This window comes from Sinohyriopsis cumingii, chromosome 18, assembly GCF_028554795.1.
Source record: "Sinohyriopsis cumingii isolate HCF-2022 chromosome 18, ASM2855479v2, whole genome shotgun sequence".
Classification (NCBI taxonomy): domain Eukaryota; kingdom Metazoa; phylum Mollusca; class Bivalvia; order Unionida; family Unionidae; genus Sinohyriopsis; species Sinohyriopsis cumingii.
Genome location: NC_142978.1, coordinates 78,845,847 through 78,868,270, shown reverse-complemented (window position 1 = coordinate 78,868,270; position 22,424 = coordinate 78,845,847). Strand labels below are relative to the sequence as shown.

General features: G+C 33.8%; 1 protein-coding gene across 6 annotated transcripts in view; it reads right to left on the bottom strand.

The window, feature by feature from the left end:
• Positions 1-664: 664 nt before the first annotated feature.
• LOC149777124 (sarcoplasmic/endoplasmic reticulum calcium ATPase 1-like) overlaps positions 665-22,424 on the bottom strand; it is a 113,718-nt gene continuing 91,958 nt past the window's right edge. For 2 of the 6 annotated variants that reach the window (XM_089941806.1, XM_089941805.1), the window contains exons 26-27: positions 22,278-22,395; positions 665-2,919 (exon numbers count right to left, since the gene is read on the bottom strand). In XM_089941806.1, the coding sequence (XP_089797932.1) occupies positions 2,870-2,919; positions 22,278-22,395 (168 nt within the window). In that variant the 3' untranslated portion in view covers positions 665-2,869. Of the gene's footprint in view, positions 3,747-13,479; positions 13,504-18,392; positions 22,396-22,424 lie in introns of those variants that run through there. The other 4 variants (XM_089941808.1, XM_089941809.1, XM_089941807.1 and 1 more) reach the window with 4 other exon arrangements.

Here is a 22,424-nt window from a genome sequence, read left to right as displayed (position 1 = left end):
AACCACTTTCCGTTCTATTGAAGATTTCAAACCAAAAGCGAAAAACTTGATCTGCCGGTGCATATAGCTTCATCGAATGTATAATACGGATATTTTAATAATATCAGTTTCCATTTGACTGAATGTCAACGACGACATGAGATAATTCCTCCTTTTTTCTTTTTGTTTTTACGACAAAGGACTATACAAAAAGCAATAATTAATTTTTAACATACGGGTTAAAGCCCCAGTTCTGATAGGTGAATGAATTAAGTTCTCTTAAACCTTATTTTATCTTCTTTTGAAAATTGTAAACCACAATAATTTATCAGGTAATAAAAATAATTCTCGGTAAATGGGGCAGATAAAAGCTAGAATTATTTTATGACACAAATTTCTCCAGACACAGTTTGTTTTTCAACTTTTGTTGAACCATTGGGATAAACACCGGGTAAATAGCCTCTTGAAATGAAAGAATGATGATTTATGACCGTTTTATTTAAGGTATGACATCCATAATAAAGTTATGGATTATATCTGGAAAAAACCCGAATATGAACGGTTACGGTATCCAAACCCAAATATGGACATTTACAGCACCAAACACAACTATGGGAATTAAAAATATCAAAACCCATACATGGGAATCAACAGCATCATGGCCCATATATAGAAATGTTACAGATTTAGTGCCCGATTTTTTTATTAACGGAAATAAGCATAATTATAACATACATCATGAACTGGTCTGTATCTTTTTATTTGTCTCTGACATAACACCAAAGCTGCCCTACTAAAGGATTGGGTCAAAAGGCCTGAGACAAGATAAAAAGGGCATAATACACTTATACAATATTGCTATCTCGACATTTTAACAATATCTATATTTCCGCCCTATTAACAACTGGACTTTTTAATTTTCATAATAAAAACGTAATTAACGCCTTTAAAAAAAAATTCAAATCAGCTCTACATTATACGAAGTTATTCTGGGTTGTACATTAAGTTTGTATCGTATGCTGCATATATAATTATTATAATTAATTCTGAAAACAAAATGGCACTGAATTGATTTATAAGTGTACTATATTTTCTATTATAGGTATGGTATTTTTGTTTACTAAATGGTGAAAGTACAAGATATACTACAAACAAATTCTCCATTTTTTAAATTTGTTTAAAAAAAATAAACTCCCCGATAGGTGAAACCTACATATTTCATATTTCTAATTTAAATGTGTTACAGTCATTGAAAATCATCTAATGTGGGATTTACAATATATTATATATATACACAAAAATCCACAGTTACAAATCTAATGATGCCATGGAGTCTTTAAGATGGATTTAACATTGGAACTGTCGTATCATAATCTTTCAAATAATCTTGATTTAAAAAATGCAAGAATGATAAATAAAATAAATATAACATAAAGCTCCACTCAAAAACACTTCAACACAACGTATCTTTAACAGGGATAACACACACATGTAGGTCCAGTGGTAAAAATATATCTGTTTTAACACGCTATGACGATTCATACACACACTCTCAGTTTAGTAACTCCCATCATTTAGTTACGTCGTACATTGAAAAGCTGCACCTGAATTAGATCTTATTTTTTAACATGCAATTTATAAATTCGCCCTCACTTTAAATGATTGGCAACGAGTCTCTTTCTGAACAATAAATAAAACAAATTTGAGTACACGGCTCATTTATCTAATGTCCGAATTTGTAGAAGTTTCCCATAAACTATCAGTTCAAATTAATTCATACAGTATGTATTCTTATTGTGTGCAGATACACCAATACTTTGCGTGCAACATCACAAAATGCTGCTTTAAATTTATTATAAACGCCCTAAACAACATACACAGACACACACACACACATGTTGAAATCATTGAACTTCGATACCATATTGCATAACACATCGGTATCTCCATCAACGCACAACCACAATTCGTATTTTTAATCTTGACAGTTACATGACAATTGGAAAAATACTGCAATAATTTCGTGGCCATATCACTAATATCGTGTTGAAAAATAGAACTTGTTGGCAGTTTAGTGTCTGTAAACATTAGATACACAACAAGCGAAACAATATGTCATAGACCAAGTTCTGTTAGGAATAAAACAAATCTCTATATGAAGATAATGCACTGGCAGTTACAATAAAATCTGATTTTTAAAAAAAAAAACGTTTCCAGGATATTGCGTGAATTGCAAAAAAATTTTTTTTTAAAAACTTCTGTGGCGATGGCATGAATCATATTCAGCTGCAAATACGCAAACACTTCTGCTCATCGATGTCGTTTCGTTACGACCTTGAAATTGAAGCATTTTGGTCAATGAAGTCGTTGCATTACAACGTTGAAATTGCAAAGATTTACACTGACTATATCCATACAACGCTTTCAGTACATTTCCGGCTGGTAGCAACCTTGTTTCCAAGAAAACTTACTCGATATGCAAGTTTATGGTACCCGTATAAATTCTCTTTCCCATGTAGTTGCAAACAAAGTCCTAAAGGTTTTCAAGCAATAATACAGCTACTGCGTGGCACTGAAAGGGCTACAATGTTGAGACTATTTCAGGCGCAGCTGAATTCGTTGTACGAGTCATCGATCACGCAAAGAACTCCCAAACTACAGTTTCACACTTGGTAATAGTGAGGTAAAGGTTACAGTGCTAGCCTTAACTACTGCAGGTATTTTCTGGTCGGGTATACCACTCAGAGCTTGGTTGGAAAAGACTTAAAATTCCAGTCTTCAGAATATATCATGAATAACTAATTTCTTCGTTGAATAGACTTTCCTGTAGTTCTACTGTCCACGAATGCCTCACTGAAATCCACACGAGAAAACGCAAAGGTGTTCCTCCCTAAAGAAACTTTTTTGCCTTGAAAGGATCTTCAGCAAGACTGGGAACCGCTGGAAGAAGGTAGTATGCGCTAAATTAGAAAGCCTTTACTTGCTTACAATTCACGATATCATCACCTCAAGCCGTTGCAGAAACAAAAAAAAAATATAAAAAATAAAAAATAAAAAAAAATCACATATTCGAAAGCAAATACAACAGCGAAAAATACACAAAAATCACTGAAAACGTTTGTATACATGCCAGCAGCTAACTACAACTATCCTAATATTAGCTACATTGTTATAACAAGAAGAAAAAAAAACCAAATATCCTAAAGTACAGAGCTGCATGCATACACATTAATATTTCCATCAAGACCAAAATGCGTATGTTGCGCAATTAATAACATTAAAAAAAAAGTAAATAAAACGCTGCCAGCTAAAAAAAAAAAATGAAATAAAATATGCAACTACAATCTTTCCTTGGTCATTACAAAGCATTAAACATTCGAAAATGTGCTATTATTCTTCACACAGTAGGCTAAACTACAGCATAGTTATCAACCGCACGCGTCCATTGTGCAGATCTTTTAAAATTATGTTCCAGTAGATTCCCAAGTTCCAACCTCAAAATGCGAATTTGACGACACGCATCTCACATAACAATCAAGTACACTACGCTACAATACACTACAAGAAAGAGTCCAGGACGAGATCAAAGGCTAAGGCTTCCAGATTAAGTCATATTTTGTCCACTTTATCGGCAGTCAATGGGAACCAGAGGGGGCGAAGCTAAGGATTGTACAATCATGACCTCTGCTCTATCGGAAGGATGAGGAGCATAATGAAATGTTTCTATGGCGACGTCACTCAACAGCTCCCGAAAAAGCCTGGGTATTCTGAAATCCAAATTAAGGTTCATCTTAGAATTGTCGGTCAGTGAGTTATACCAGTTTCAAAGGGTTCAGCTCGAGGAAACTCCGAACAGCAAAAAGAAGCTTGCAGGTTGTGACGTGGCAAAACAAGAGTAAATCAGGTTTGAAATGAAACGTAAAAATTGAAGAAAAAAAGCAAAACAAGTCATGCCTTCAGGAAAGAAGAAAAAACACAGTAGAATAACGGGAGGAGGGGAGAGCCCACAGTGAATGAATGTCAGGCTTCATAGAAAGAACTCTAACTTATAATTTAGATTTGTACAAGTGCAAAAACATGCATGCAAACATATCTCTAAAAAAAAATCGGTTATGTTCTATACATAGTCGATCACAAGATGTTAATTCATCCAAACCGGGTTGATTTGGAAATGCAGTAAATAGGTTCAGAAATATCTCCATGAGAGACTATGACGCTTTATTTGTGACCCAACTCTTACGTCACCTGACAGGAAGCTAGCAAGAGCTGGAACATAACTTAGTGGAAATATAAGGCAAAATGCAAACACCATAACACAATACATAATAGTATTACACATGCACAAATATCAAACACTGGCGATACATCAGTTCTAAAACCGATTGCATATTTGCGTTTAAAAAGAGAAAACAAAAGCAAGCTTTGATTACTGTTGGTGAAAATAATCTAATAGCACCTCTTACTGGAGCAATTAGTTATTTTAAATGTCCCCTATTAAAGCTTTGATATAAGTTATTATTTGTGATCAAGACGCATACACGTGAAATAGAGAGTACAAAAGAGTTTAAGCCATATATCAAATAAAAGACTAATTTCTAATGGTATTGCAGTCTGAAGCTCCAGCATTTTTTAGGATGTCCAAAACTTGAAATGTTCATTCCAGCTCAATCTACCTTTTTCCAGTGTTACATAGGAATGTTATATTCCAAATGCAATACATATTTACAATCAACAATATGATTCACGTCCACCTACTAGATTAAAATAACGGTAGCACTAAAAGATTTTCATCTTGAGAATGGACCTCTCACAAGCAATCAAAATCTATATAATACAAACTAAGATTACATCGGTTCGTTACTTATTTCTAAATATTTCCTTAATATCTGAAATGGTGACCTTTGTAGAATGCGTGTTACCTTTAAGATCAAATATCTGTCTTTTCATTGTAAATACCTTATAAACATCTTGTGTTGATTGTAAAACTTCTCTGCTGCTGCGTATTATCGTTTTGGTTAAAAAATAATTTCACCAGTGACGAATTTAGCTGTGTCCATTTCCAACATAAGCTACTCAAATTGTGAATTATTGAAAATAACTTGAAATAATCTACTGTCGTAATTTTAACAAATATGCTAAACAGATACAATATCCCGAATGTTCCCAGGTTTCATATTACATAATAAGATTAGCACATTCAATACTAATTAACCTGTAGAAATGGTATTAATATATGTATTCGATAATACACCATCAATAATTTTATCCTAAAAGTTGCATGAACATATATTACATATAAAAAGAACATAACGCTAGCATTATACATACTGTATGATAAGTATTCAGTCAGACAGATGGACCCATATACACAGATGGTGAAAGTATATCCAATATACCACCAGCTTATTGACAGGGTAAGCTCACAACCAATGGGGTATGACCCATGGTCAGTACTGGATATACATTTATGTCTGGTTATGTCGCATGTCCTTCAAACCTATATATGGCTAATGGGTATGGATCTCAACAGTTTATAAATTGTGCCCCACAGGAAGCTTACCCACAAGGACCATCCCTGGGTCAGGACCAGAGAGTTTAACCCAAAAATCCAATGTACTTGTCGCAAATGCCTTGAAGATGACAAAAACCAACTTTCAGATCTCTACCTACAAAACGTCAAATTTTTGGTTGAAAAAAAAAACTATCCCCAGAAATGGTTTACATTCCACAGTTATAATTAAATTTTGTAAACCTCTATCTTTATCTAAAGACTACCCCCAATCAGTTCACCAAGTTTAAAGTGCGAGTCTTGAACGGTGTATGAGATACAGTGCATTACTGATGGAGACACTGCATTACTAATGGAAAGACAGGCTTGAAGACAATTCCCACCTGTTTAAACGATGCATGGGAATAAAAGTCGTCACTTTATATTTTCACTTAAACATTATCACTGTCAACAATAGTTACGAAAAGATTTCAAATACTATCAATAATTAGAGAAAAATCTTTCGTTGATTAATAAGTACACCTTCTATGACATGAGAAACACAAAATAAATTTACACATCTCTGAACTTGACGATATAACTAATAATTATATACAATAATAATACTTGACAAGACTTTCAGTTTAATTTTCAATACTAATTATACTTTCAATTCACCTATAAAAAGCAGAAATTCTAGCTAAAACATTTTCAGCCAACCCTATGAATATGACATTCCAATTGTCTTTTAATTTTTCATCAAGCATAAATTTCCATTCAACTGTCATGATTACTATCGAAGACACGAGTGTGAGGTACATACAAGTAGTTAATCTGTGAAAAAAAACTGCAAGCAACCTATACACATGGCAGCTGAACATTTTTATTATAGTTTGTGGTTTTTGTGTCAAATTGTCTGTATGTGATTTCATGCTATTTAGTGATGGCAAAGTCACTACTATTGCTAGGTATTAAAAGGCTACAAAAATTGGCAAAAGGAAAATTTGATTTCTTCCTTTCAGATGATAATTTAAAAAGTTCCTGAGATTATTATCTATATGATACTGGACGGCAACACAGTTTCTCAAACAAACAAACATTCATTCAAACAATCAGTTTCCAAGAACAAAAATTTTGGTGTATTTTGCCAACAGAAATTGGATGCACTGTAGGTAACATGTATATATATATATATATATATATATGTGTGTGTGTGTGTGTGATTCTTCACCATAATAGTAAAACTTCACTCAGTGTTAAGCTAAGTGTGCAATTGCTGTGGATTCCAATTTATAAGAGTCACTGCCAGCCATATTTGCTTGGATAGTTCTGTTAAAAAGTGGTTTTAAAGGTCCTTTATACGATGTTACCAAACAAAAATAATGAATATAAACTAAAACAAATTCATGAAGTATAATGTCCTGCTCAATGATTCTGCAGTACATGCAATGTGCAATGAAAAAATATTGAGTAAAGCAAATGAACTGTAGTTAAAGATTAAAAGTTTTCTAAAATAATGCTAATGACATTACAAATTGTTTCAGGCCATGCAGATATCATGCACAGCCGTCATGCACTCGATTAAATGTCAAAAGGTACGCTTCCACTCTCCGCGGTCATTTCTAGTAACGATAATTTGAACCATTATAACAAATGCATACTGATTCTTCCATCATTAGTTTATGTAAAAACATTGTGATTTAAATCTGCTGCAAGCACAGATTGGAAATCATGCTATTAACTAGATCATTAATAATCGAGCGTTTATAGCAGTAACTGGTTTGTGGAGAAAAAAATTCTTTCTCAAGTATCAACTTACTTTGTCATTTCCATATTTATTATTTCTCCGTCTCCTCGATGTCTTCACATATGTACAGACGGTTTAACCACAAAACACGTTTCTTCTTCCGGGATGTGGGTCTTCCTTACCCTCTTATTTACATGGAATCATCAGCTTTTACGGTAACTTCCGCAGTTGTTCGATTATGTATAACCAATATCTGTGCAGCATTTACAGAACTCTTTACATTAACGCTTTTTTTTCAAATATCAAAGTTTGAGTTATCTACTTAAATCCCAATGTTTGACAGTACGAGTCAGAAAATTTTGCTTTTATAAGGACAACAATGCTCAAGCGTTTTCTGAAATTTTTTTAATTTTATCATATTATGCATTAGTGTTTCTTTACAACAACGAAGTCTCTAACGCGTTTTAAAATCATGCTACTTTCAGATCTTTTTTAGAAAATTTAATGTCACTTTCACATCTTTTAACTGGCACTGCTGGCCAGATTTCAAATAGGCACCAGGTATAATGATTTGGCAGTAGTATTTTCTCGCTTACAAAACCCACCCATGTGATTAATTCTTACCGAGATGTGTCATTGCTGATCATGCTTAACCTGCCCGTTTAATTGTAACTCAAACGTTTAATTGTAACTCAAACGAGCAAAAGAAGAAGAAGAAAAAAAACCTGCAAAAAGCAATCACAAAATATGTTAAAAAATAATGAGCAGAAATGATATAATCCGCCAGTAACTTGTGTGACGGACACACCACTTTAATACGGTAGTCAGCACTTGTACACCTATTATTACATCTATCAGTATGTTATACACCACTTGAGAGTAACTGTGTAATAAGAGAAGACACTTTTCTTCTCTTTAGCTTTGACAAGCCAATTGCAACCGAGCTAGATCTTTCATACCCTGTTCATCTATACGACCGACAAGAGATCTCAACTCTTCCTGTTAAATTGGATCTAAGAAACTTCACTCAAATGCAGATGAGAATCATGAGACCTTAAAATTGGGCCAATATGCAAAACATTAAATATACAAATAATCAGTAAATTAATTATAAAAGAACCATAACTCAATGTTCAGTGATATATATATAACCACGTGCTATGGAATGTTTCTTGATCCCCTCGAAACACTGGATTGGTTGATACTCTTTAACTTGAATATGAATCCAAACATAGCGTTTTGTAATGAATCTGCAACTTTTATATACAAAAGAATAACAAACGAAATTTTAATATTTCTGGTGTGCTGATCTCTTGTCAGAGGAAATATGCCGATAAAAATGCTACAGAAGAAAGAGATAATTCTACTTAGTTGAAACTGAAATTAGGAACAAGTTCTGAGGAAAACTTACAAAAATTCCTATATGCATGAAAGCAAAGTTTTGTATTCTCCAACCTATCCATTTCGACTAGACCATTATCACGTACTCAAAACTCGCGCAAAAGAAACCAGTTAGTAACGATAAAATATTATACACACTCACTCGTGGTTAAAAACAAAACAGGAAAATAACTGAAGACTAATCTCAGTAAATGATTTGCATGAAGATCCATTAAAGGACGGGCAAGACTGCTTACATCACTGTGGTCTAAACCACAGATGTATTCACTTGTTAAAATAAAAATCAAACTCAAAATAATGTTTTGAGCAGAATGCATATAATTATTTCCTATGTATCAAACACTGAACCGCAGAAAGCTTGTTAGGTCAAACATGCTGGAGGGAGATTAACACTTCGTGACACTGTAAACTTGAATACAGAGAAATGTAAAAAAAAACCAAAAAAAAAACCACATGCAAGTAATTTCAACCGAGAAGTACAATTAAAAAACTTGATGAAAACGTGATATGACTAATCGAGCAACATAATAACGAGGTAAAATGAATATAAAACAAAACAAAGTGACGTACTAAGAAATTAACTACCGAGGCAGAAATCATTTTAGCTTTTTCACGCCAGAAAAAGTTTATATTTTCATGTGTGTAATTGCGAAGTAAATATTCAGTGTGATTACATGGGTCTTCAGGTGAAAAGAACTCTTGCAATCTGGTCAACAAACCATCTCGTTACAAGAATGACAAGATTGGGACATGCTTGGTTCCAATACCAAAATCAGCTAAAAGCCAAAATCCGCAAAGCTCTTCACTTCCCTCGGCATGATATAACCTTCATAAAAGAGTTGCTATGCAGGAAAATCAAAAAATCCCAGGTTAACTATACCGAAGGCAACGCCAATAATCAAGATATTCCAGCTGTATAAGCAGCAACCATGTGCATGTTGCTGAAATTATTTGTATTGTGTAAAATATGCCTGACCAAGCTTTTTTAAATATTTCAACTCGAGCATAAATTTGTTTGCATCCGTCATTTATTTTTCTTTTGCTTTTTCATTTTATGGGCAGACAAGGTATTTAAAACAGTACAGACATATTGCTACGTCCTCTCAAAAGGCCTCTACGCAGACTGCCTTATCTGGCTTCGAGTTCAGTAAATTAAAGCGGAAATATAATTAGAGAACCAGTTATACGATAAGTCAGCCACCCGGGGTCCTTGGTCGATGGGTGAAAATTGAGATATAATGTCTTGAAACGACAACATCAACCATCAAATAAATTCTCAAGACAGTTTTGGAATGGAACAGACTAGATAGTCAGTATCTATGCTGTTTGTTGTAACAATCAGCCCTAACAAACTGCATAGACCCATATCTGCCGTTGCATGATGCAACGGCAGGTTCGATTCGAGTCTATGCAGCTTGCAGTTTCATGCGACTTGGACGTGATTATATACGATAACCATTTTATGTAATTTCACTTAATTTCCATGGGAACAACTTGCTCAAAGTATCTTAGTGGTCTAAAGAAATGGGAGAAAGGCAACCCAGTGACTAAGTGGACTTAGCACTAAAATCTAATAATTTCAGATGCATCAGGATTTGGTTAAAGAAGAAAATAAAGTGGTCACCAACAAACTTCCCAATCTTGAAAATCCATTAATCTTTTATGAACATCATGTTTGCAAACGTAACTCATTTGACATAAAAAGTGAAATTTATACATCCAATCTTCATTAAACATATTGTTTGCTATAAAAAAAATACACGTACAAAATATAGTAAATAAAAATGAGGTTACCAAGGAATTCTGAATTATTAAATTATCATAAGCGTCCAGAATGAAAAGCTAAGAAGGAAAAAAAAAGTTTTTTTTTTTTAAAATTAAGAATATTCTGTCATATGATTAAGTCAAATCAAACAAAACTCGAAAATTGTGTAGTCGTTCTAAAAAGTATAATTACTCTGAAAGTCGGCGATTTTCTGAAGCCGGAACTTACTTAACGACCACTTTCTATATATGGTATATTGCCAAAATAAGATCTCTGAAGAAGTCTATTTCGTTTAACAGTCTTGAGTAAGAGGTGCAAGATTATTAAATGTTTAAATTGTCCTGCCCATATAAAAATACGTTTAGCAAGACAATAATATATGAATGGCCGCCAGAATTGATTTCACAACACCAATGACAGATAACTGCTGTTGCCAAAGAGTGGGACTATGCCAGTATGCAGAAAATATTACATTATGAGGGGAGACCAATTATTAATTCATACTCTCAAACTGCTTAACATTCAAATATAAATGCTTAAGTTATTCTTAAAAAAAATAGGGCAATTTAATTTGTACTTGATATTACTGAATGTACTCGTCAACAAAAATCCACCCCACCCCAACCCCACCAAAAAAGAGGTCTAAGTGGGCCTGACTTCGTTTACCATTTCATTATGCAGGCTCGTGTTGTACTGTGCAAACATGTCATATGCAACATATCTCCCAAACCTTATATCACGTTATATGTACATATTGTTCTACATCCCCATAAAAATAGGTTATAAAGAAAAAGACAATTAATCTGCAATGTATCTTACTCATAATCGAGGTCATTCAAGATCTTGCCGAGTTAAACACATTCATCAATTTTTACAGAAGATGGATGAGACTTGTAGTCTCTAGACCAACAAGCAGTCAGTTAGTCATGAGCATGGCATATACTTAATACTCGATCTCACTTATTACAGAACTGTCCACGACAATGATAATATAAACTTATATACCAAGATGGAGCATTCTCCAACTGAAATTTAGTCTCGGGAGTGTTAACAAGCTCGGCCAGTCAGATACAAGATTACCGAATGCATATATCTTGTTCATATCCAAACTAATACAACATCCTGATAATACAAAATAAGTTTGATCCAAGTCTGATCAGTAATTTAGTTGCTAATGTGTCGACTAGCTCAGCCAATCAGAAGTTAGGTCACATCACCAGTATGCATAAATTTAGTGCATAATCACACTTGACCAGATCTTGTGGACACCTCATTTGATCTCTCTAGAGATGCAGATAATACGAACAACTGGCAATCAGAAACAAGATCACCTCATAAGTAAGCACAGGTCTCACTCGTAATAAAAATCAAACATGTTGACGTTACTGGCATATTTACTAACTTGGATTAAAAAAGGATAAGAAATACTGTCAAGTGGCAAAAAGCACGGCGAATGCTGTGCAAGATCACCTCGTTAATACGCACAAATGTTGCTCATACCCCTCCCCAACGACCTATCTTGATGATATAAGTTTGATATTCTTATTTACCAAGTTTGATAATAATACGATCAGAAATAAGTGACATAAAATGTTCATTACCTTGGTCAATCATATCTAAAACACCTCATTAACTTGTGTAGACCTAGTCCATGTTTGTACTCATCACAAGTCTTGATATTTCAACCCATTTACCAAGTTTGATCAAAAGTGAATCAGAAATAAAGTCTCTGCAGTGTAACATCTCAGACAATTATTAATATGTATTAATCCAAAGTGATTTTCATTATAGAAGGTTATATTCAAAGTTTGATCAGATGAAATGTATGGTTTCCAGAATGGTAATAAGTTCTGCAAATTATATACAAGATACCTTTATTAATCTACATGGATATCGCTCACTATCGAACATGTCCGTGCCGATATTATCCCACACTACAAGTTTGATCATGAGAGTATAATGATGGTTCCCAGAAAGGTAATAAGCTCAGTCTATCTGATGCATATCACTCATTAATGCAACTTATCCAAGATCTGGGAGAAATAACTATATAATATGTCTCATCAACACCCCCACCCTACTACCAATGTGGCAACAAGCTTACCCAATCTAATGCAAGATCACCTATGTTAACATGTTATCTCGCTCTTTATTGAACTTCTACAAAAATATTTTTTATATAAGCATATATTCCAAGTTTGATTTTTTAAATTATAAATCGGATAAATACTAGACTCCACCACTGCAACAAGATCAGCCATACCAGATGGTAGATCATCTCCTCAGTATGTGTTATCTTACTCATTATTGAATTCATCAGAGAACTTACTGAAACAAGCAAAAATTCCAAGTTCAACCAAAGCAGGAGTAGAAATACGGCCTCCACAGTGGTAACAAGGTTCACCAATCATATGCAATATCACATCATTCACGTGCATGAACCCAGCTCAAAATCGCACTCGTCCGAAATTTTGATGATACAAGCCCATGTTCCATATCCAAATGAAATCAGATCTGTATAGGAACTCCAGTGTGGTAACAAGCAATTGCTGATGAATGGACAATGACAACTAATGACGCACGAGTGACGTAGGGCTATGCCATACGCTCACTTGGCTTTGCAGCCAAGCAGTTTTGAAAAAAAGATGTATAACATGAGCAACATGTTTAATTACTGGTCCGCACAAGCGTCCTCGTTTCATTCAGCTCCTTTAGGCAATGCTGAAAACACAACATACAAACCTAATACCATTCAAGTTTTACGTCTGCACAACAAAGCAAAGCCACAAACATTTTTTGCGAGAAAGCATTTTATATATCTGCAGTTTGAAGACCCATTATATTATTAAACTGCTAAATTCCTTCAACAAGTTATGACTGTTTTTAATACTTCATTTTATTTTTGAGTTACTCCTAAATTTTGTGGCATGCATTCTACACTATACACAACAGTTCTAACTTTTAACAAATAGATGCCATACTAAAGGCAGTGCAGCACTACCTTAAGAATTAGTAACGTTGTACACAATTCACACGAATCTGCGCATGGCACTTAACAAATGTGCTACTGATCTATGCAAATACAATCAAGACCAGTACCTTAAATCCATCTGCTGACACCATCTAAATGTAAGAGGGATGGATAATACAATTAAAAGAAGGAATGGTAATGGGTAGGGGAAAATCAACATGAAACAAACGAGACATTTATCTGTATTTATCCGTGTAGATGCACATCCAACCACAAGCAGCATAAAATCTTTGAGGACAAGTTCGAGTAGAAAAGGAGGACATACACATTAAAACGGACATTTTTGGTGCAGGTGATAATACATAATTTTTACATCATTTAAGAAAGTTTGATTACACAAGTAATTTTAGGACTTAGGCTAAGAAGAACTTTCAAAGTGGGTCAGAGTGAAGAAGAAAATACTTATTTTAGCTAGATTTAAGACGGTCAAAGCTATCTTATGCACCTTAATTATTTTGATTTTATCTGCTTAATGCCTGTACCTTAACATCAAAAGAATTTGTTTTTGGTGGGATTGTTTTTTTGGTTCTCAAGTAATGTACTAACCAAAAATAGAAGAACCAAAAAATTTATATTTGTCCTTAAAAAATAAGAACATTTTAGTTTTTTTTATATGTAAAATTGGCGTTTTTTAAAATGATCTCAGTCATACATTCACCTAAGAACCATTAAGATCTTTAAACATGTGCAAGATACAGACTCTATACACACCATTTAAAAATACAAACCCAGCCTTGACTGAAGCACATAATAATGCAAGGCCTAAACGCCAAATGATATCTACTCTGAAGGCCATTTTTAGCCCCATAAAAGGTACAATGAAACTTTGTTTTAAAATTATGTCAATAATATATTTGTTTGCATGTTGAAAAAATGACTATAACTTGGACCAAGAACAGGCCTTATAGTAAGTACATCCTTCTTTGAGCCTAATCAATCCAAAATAACTTTATCTCAGGAATGTAATTATTTTCGTTGGCTTAAAAAGAATCTTAATATCCAGAACAAGCTCAAATATTTTATGATTTGCTGAAAGATCTGGGTCTAAACTGTTGGCTTAAAATAATATAATGTGTGAACAGCAGAAACTTGAATCTTTCAGCATGTTATTTTAAAGCAAATCTGGGTCTGCTTGCTACTGGATGAGCATAATACACAATGAAACACTAACAGTGACCAAAGTGATCTAGCAGTAATGCATTTTATCAGGGTTTGATACACACACAAGAAAAAGATGCAGTAGAGTTCAGAACTTTTCTGCTTAATATGAAAATATTTCATTGATATCATGTGCATAAGATCCTTTACTGAGTGGAACTTGACCGAAAAAGAATACTGAAGAGTCATCGCGAGATCACTCTGGTCTTCTTAGGTAAGCAAACAATTAAAAATTGAATCGTTTTCTTCACCAGTCATAAACTGCCTAGTCCTGGACTTCTGGACTCAGTGTATGAAGTACCAAACTCTCAAGTCAGAATAACAATCTTTTATTTTCTGCTTAGAAAATGTAGTTTTACTTTTAATGGAACATGTTTAAAACTAATCCTAGTAATAATTTTTAAAATATATGTCCCAATTTTATCTGTGGAGTTGGAAAACATAAAATGTATGATTTGCGTATATGCAGTGTTTCGCATACCATGCTTGCCTGTGATGTAGATCTGGTGAAAAGTGATATTTACTTAGGGTTATTCCATAATAAGGCAAATGGTGGATGGGGAAATGGGAATTGGGGTGGGGTGGTGTTGTTAAGGTTGGAGTGAGGTTTTGAAGGCACTTTGTTAAAGACTCAGAACTTTAAGCCATCAAATTAATGACATAAAACACCTTAGTAGTCTCATTAACTACACACCACAATATTTAAAGTAAGTCGTTTCTAACCCTACCCTCTCCACCTTTGATTCTGGAACAACCCTAATGACATAATAAAGATTTATTTAACACCAAATGTATGCTAAATATTTCTCTCATTGGGACACAAGAGTGAGAAAGAAGAGAAATAAAACAAGAAACAAGCATTAAAGTACAAGTCAACCAGGAAATGTAGGCGTTTGGTATGAACTATTTCAGATACAGGTTTAATTTTTTTGAGAATTTGATTAAATATACGTTTACCGCATCAAAAAATATTCCTTAGATGATCATTCTATAAATACTCAGCTATATACCCACCCTACGATGGTAGTGATCAGAGCTAATTTTCCTCTTTTCTAGACTCAATTCAGTGCCACTTTCTCGTTCTAAAAGTTCACAATGCTTGACAATTTTCATCTGGATATTTTGTGATGGCAACTAAGATGCAGATCACTTAACAGTCAGTAAAGAAAGGCAATGGTGAAAGTTACTTTAGTACTAAATTTGAGAACACTTTTTAAAATCAGTAAAGAAGGTAATGGTGAAAGTTAATTTAGTACTATATTTGAGAACAATTACTTTTTAAGATCAGTAAAGAAAGGCAATGGTAAGAAAGGCAATGGTGAAAGTTACTTTAGTACTAAATTTGAGAACAATTACCTTTTAAGATCAGTAAAGAAAGGCAATGGTGAGTTACTTTAGTACTATATTTGAGAACAATTACTTTTTAAGATCAGTAAAGAAAGGCAACGGTAAGAAAGGCAATGGTGAAAGCTACTTTAAGTACTAAAATTAAGAACAATTACTTTTTAAGATCAGTGAAGACAGCTACATAACTATGTTGACATATACTTTAACACACTGCATACGGAGGATTCTGGAGTCCAAAGAATAAAATGAACATGGGCTGGGGTAGGGGGACAGATGGTGTCAGACACATTCTTGCAATAATTAAATCAGCAAATATAATGTTTTCTCATAAGAGTTAGATGTAGATTGATACAAATTTACATGTTATATTATGAGTGGAAATAAAGCAAGTTATTTCAGTATATACTTCACATGCAAGGTTAGTCCCTGCCAATATACTATGAAAGTTCTTGTTACTGCATAGTCAGACATTAAATAGTTTGGCTGTCTTTAAACCACTTTACCTGCTTGTAGATCCTTCTAGACCAACTAGTTAGATTAATTTAACAAGTGTATTTTATGACACAGAATATACACCAAATCCCAACCTGCATGGACTCAGATCTGACATTGCTACAAATAATTTCTAGCAAGCTGTCTTGATCCTGGCCTGGTATTCTCAAAACATTTTGACAAAGAAACTCAAACTTAAGCTCACGCTCCAAACACAATGAAAGTCAACAGCTTTAACCAGAATGAAGTCAGAATTACAGAATATTTAGATTTCTCTTAACCTGGGTTTCTCAACTTGGCTTGAGCTTAGTTTCTTGTTCAGAATCTTGCAAGAAGATGACATAATCTGCCAGCATGAAATGCTATGGGTCCATGATAGAACTGCAGCTGGGCAGGTGCTACACTTGGGTAAGACATACCATATACACTGGAGTATTACTAGTATCCCACAGCAACAACACTGACACTGATCTGTCACTACATACTGAGCCAATAAATAATTAGTCAAACAGATCACAGATCCACTGCCACATAATTCAATGGCAAATATGAGTCTATGCTTTTTGCAGCTGGAGCAAACTGCTAAGCGAGTTTACAGTATACACCAGATGGATTTTGAAAACAGGAAATAAATGCTGACAAAGAGGCTCATTTCCACAAACTTAGTAAATTAATTCTTTTGACTAATATTTTTGAGCATATTTTTTCTTCCAATCCTTAAAAAAAAAAGAAAAAAAAAAAGAACTATGTATGTTCACTGTAAGGCTCTCAACGCCATAAAAGAAAACACTGTTAGCAACTAGTTTGTAACTTCTCTTGACTCGTATGGCCACAAATTTTACAATGACATTATAACCATTTTGTTGAAGTCAAAATTTAATGCAGGTTCAAAACTTCTGCTTTTTTTAAAATCTCACTTAAAAGTAAACTAAAAACTCATTTTCACTTATTACATTAATAATCAATATGAACATGTGACTAAATACAGACCTTCATTCAAGATTGAAGTCCTTGATCAAGTCTCTTGTTCAAATAATTTCAACTCACTGTGATCTTGGGAAGGAAGAATAAGCCCAATTTGCTCTCTTGCACATTGTGTGAAGCAAGTGATGGAGGCAGGAATTGTAGTGGGCTCCATGGTTACGGTGTCTGACTCGTGACCGAAAGGGTGTGGGTTCGAATCCTATCATCAGATCAGCCCAGGATGGCTACTATGGTCTAACATGGGACAAGGCACTTTACTCAAACTGACTTGGTATGAAATAACCTACTCGTGTTGCTGTGCCATAAAATACAATTACCAACCCAAAACATGTATATGGAAACACTGTCATGAGGAAGGTAATGAGCAAGATTAAATTGAGTTATGAATATAAGGCAGAGGTATGAATCCCAACAGTCAAAACCCCTCTTTCAGATAGGAAATAACATCTGGTTTAATTGCTATTTGCGGGGATGGGGGTGGGGGTGGGGAATGAGGGTGTCTTAATGTTGTAATTAATTCAAAATGGTTCACAATATTAGGGAAAATAAGTACTACAATGCTCTGAAAGGTAAACATTTCTCCCAGCAGAGTTAATACGTACAAGTTCAAAGTATTACAGATAAAAACGAACTATATGACAATGAGGTACAAGGGGAGAGAGAGAGAGAGAAAAAAAAATAGGTATGAAATGAAGTCAGAGAGAGATAGTTAAGAGTAAAGCAAGAGATACAGGACAGGAGGTACAGTATATACTCACACACAAGTCAAAACCAACTGCAAAGTGCACAGAACCAGAAAGGTCAGCACATAATGTGCTGTCATATCTGGGTCTATACAGCTTGTTATGAATATTCACTAGTACAAATGACATAGACCCTGTTCAGCTGGTGCATAATGCAATGGTAAATAAACTTTGCACTTGGAGCCCAATTTGTATGTGAGTATAGCTGGTATAAATATGACAGTGATATGTAAGAGTTAGGAACAAGAAGACAATGATCTGAATCAAAAATTTATGAATTTGTACTTAAAATGAAAAATAATTTTCCACATACTACTGTTATTTTCAATTAAGTGCGCAATTCTTATGTGTTTGCTGCAGAGTTTCTTTTTTTGAAAGAAACATCTCAATACATACGCACAATTGACTCTTTCTCAATAATGATAACCAATTAACAAAATTTTTTTCTCCATCGTTTATATTCTCCTTTCATGGAATGTCATTTCTGATGGAAAATAATACATATATTTACTGTGTATATTACAAAATGTACAAACATCATGGAATAAATACAATAACATTCCCTCTGCAATTACAAATATTTCCTGCATGACAAGGCAAAATGGGTGGCTTAAATACGACAATTTTTTAATACAAAAGAGGTTTTTGTGAGTGAAGGTAGGGGTGAAACTGATGCTAATGATGTATACATTCAATATCATCAATTTCCATATTAATTTATAACAATAATAACGAAATGAATAAATATTGTACATTATGGAGTTTTATATAGTGTTCTAAATCAAAATCAGAAACAGCTACAGACATTATGCATGTAAATGAAGACTTGAAAAGCAAATATAAGTTTCAGATTGATAAAAATTCCAAACTTCAGCATCAAAATGAAGTTTGCATGCCTCGTGGTCACTAGTCAAACAGATTATACCCTAAGTGTTCTGAAAAGAACTACACTTTGAATTAAATTTATACTATAACTGTGCCCATTGTATTGATATACTCAGCATCACAGATGAATTAAAAGGCCACCCATTATTACCTCCATGTTAATGTTAAAGCATTCTGGAAAAAATTAACATTTTGTTCTGATTTCCTTTTTCTCTCTAAATTCCTCTAAGTCAACTGAGAAAATCTGCACTCTTTTCAAGTCTATGGATATTTATTCTGACTGAGACAAACTTCATTCAAAGACAAGAACTAATCGTTATTTTTCCAGACAAAATCCTATTTACAATTTTAATTAAGTTACAAGAACTCCTGAAGAATAACAAGAATCCAAATAGACTTTAATTCTCGACTACTTTGTTGTTAGAGTTATTTTACACACAAGTCACAAGGGTCAAGGTCAGGTAATTATTTTATGCAGAACATTTGTTTTCCAAGGTCAAGTATGAAAGACGGCTGCATGGCAGCAAAATTTCAATCCAGATTTTGTTGGCATGTACAAATTTTCCAGAAAACTGACAAAATAGGGATAAAAATGTAATAATTCAGACATGTATACATCACTTTCCACTTTTAACATAAATTTTGTACTTCATTCACACCAAACAAGTAACACAAGGATATGGAATATAGGGGTTCAAAATCCTACACTAACAGGTATCACCCAAACTCAACACCATGCTAAAATTCAGTGAATACATGCATGAATTTGGTCCCTTTCTAACGTGTCTATCTTAATAGAATTCAATCTTCATCTTTTTTCATCAAAGAAAAGTCTGAAGACAGATTCAAATAACTTTATTTCTGTCTCTCCTGAGCACATTCAACCAGCTAACTAGACCTGACAAAATAATGTAATTAATTTTATTAGTTAATCAAATTGGCAGATGCTTTTTTTTAAAATCTGTATGGATACAATCTCAAGAGCAAAAAGTGAGAATATGTGAAGCAATGCCATTAAACAATATGCAAGAAAAATCATTAATGGCTTAGGAATATCATTTGATTTCTGCAAGTTACAAAGAAAAATATCCCCCAAAGCAAATCAAATCATTAAAAACAATCTTGGAGTTATGTGTCTTACAATGCTATATATTTGGTAACTATAGGCTTCCTCAAAGAACTATGAACCTTGCCATTTAAAATTTCAATTTTTGTAAGTCATATAAGCAAAATTAAAAACTATGTTTATTGTGATATCTTCATGCCCATAAAAATGCCTAGTCATTCTTGGCTTGTTTTGTTCTCTACTTTTTAATCTATAACCATAGCTCAAGCAAATTCTAAAACAATAAAATGAGATATTCTTACATTCAAACCATTTTATACATTATACTCTCAACAACAACCCCAATGAAGCAATAAAAAACCTGGATCTAAAAGGAGTGATACAAGTTATTTCACAATAAAAATTAACAATAAAAAACGGAAATATTTAAAATCTATTGCTTAACTTTTTCGATGGATGCCATCTTCCATAAAATCTCATGACATATTGCAATTGAAATAGCACTAAGAATGTTATGGGCGAGGAAAAGTTAAACGCATATTAGAAGGTGGAAAAAATATGTAGATCTGTAAAATGGTGGAACAATTTCACAAAACTCTGAAGAGACCAACTTTCATCTGACAGCTCTTTTCTGTCAGCATCAGATATTTTTTCTGACATATTGATGGAATATGAAAATAGATCAACTTGTGACAATGACCCCTAGACAGTGAAAGCAAATCAAGGACAGTTAGTAGCTATGTGATGTGATGTTAATATGAAAGCGACTGAATGAAGCTCCACCGGACCTTATTGCTGGTCAGTTGAGGGTAATTGTAGAATTAGAAACTCACACAGACCACTAAGTATTAAACCAGCAGTGAGAATCAATGTTTATTTATACCCGAGCTAAGCCATGAGAGTTTTAGCATAAGCAAATCTAACAGCTATGTAGGCTTAAAAAGTTCAAACTATTAAAAATTGTTGCATCCAATTCCCAGTAAGTTGGTAATTCAATCAAGCTGATTACATTTTTGAACTCAATGCCCTAACTTCAAGTCTGAACAGTACAGGCAAATCACACATGATATGCCTGTCTCCTAGACTTGTCCCTAACAATGACCTAAACCTTTGAGCTAGGGGCTTGACAATTGCATGATACAGTAAGGCTCTGGGTCAAGTTTCATAAAATTATCCGTTGGTCTTCAAAATGTGAAAATGTGGTCAGGAAACAGGCCACTGATTGACATTATCCCTTGACAGAGACACTGAGGCAGGGGACTGAACTGGGAATACCTGTTAATTGATACAGAATTAATAAGGGACAAGTTTCATTAAAATATCAGATTCAAAAGTTATATCATATATAGATATAGATCGCTGATTTGCATTTTTCCTTGCTAAGATTTTGACCACAGCAAAGGGCATGTCTAAGGTATATGACACACTGTCTAGTCATGATAAATAACTGGTTCAAGTTTCACTAAAGAATATCTTCAGTGATTCAAAAGTAAAGCACTGGAAAAGGATACAAGTCAGAATTACTTTTCTTCTAGAGGGCACCTTCATCTTGAGACAGTGAGTATGGATAAAACATGCAACGTGCCCTCTATATACAATATTACTTTACTTTTATTAAAATATCTTCAACTGTTCACCAGATTATCTCCATACCAGATGCAAATCATAGAACTTTCACCAGCTTCGACCTTGACCTCAAGACAGGAGATACAACTATTGTATACAACACTGTCTAGTCATGATAAATACAGGCAAAGTTTAATGAAAATCTCTCCAATAGTTACAAAGTTATGGGCCAGAGAAGCAAATGCTACTGGATGGATGGACATCATCATATATTAAACATAAGTGCAGGTGTTTAAAAAATGCTTATGAACAAACATCATCTTCAGAAAGATTAATGACTGAATTACTCTGACAATTCAGAATGTATATTACCATAATATTCCCTATCGATAATATGCAATATAAGTAGCATAAATATCTTGGATCACAACTTTGCATGCTCATTTACTTAAAGCCGATTCCAGAATGAACAGGGAAAAGAAGAAAAAAATTCACATCTAGCAGAAATTTCATATTTTAAATTACTCTATCACTGCTGCCATTCCTCAAAAGGTCATAATCATCATTCCCAAATAAACACTCCACACTAAAATTAGCAAGGAGAATTCATAAAGAATATTTTTACCATCCGCAAACTTTCTGGCAATAAACTTAAGTGTTTCATCAATGATGATCACTGGAAATGATAACTTCAAGACAGCTGCCCACTGCACCAAGTTCAGTGGAGTGATCTGGAAAATGGTCTGAAAGAGAAAACAATATCCATTGCTTT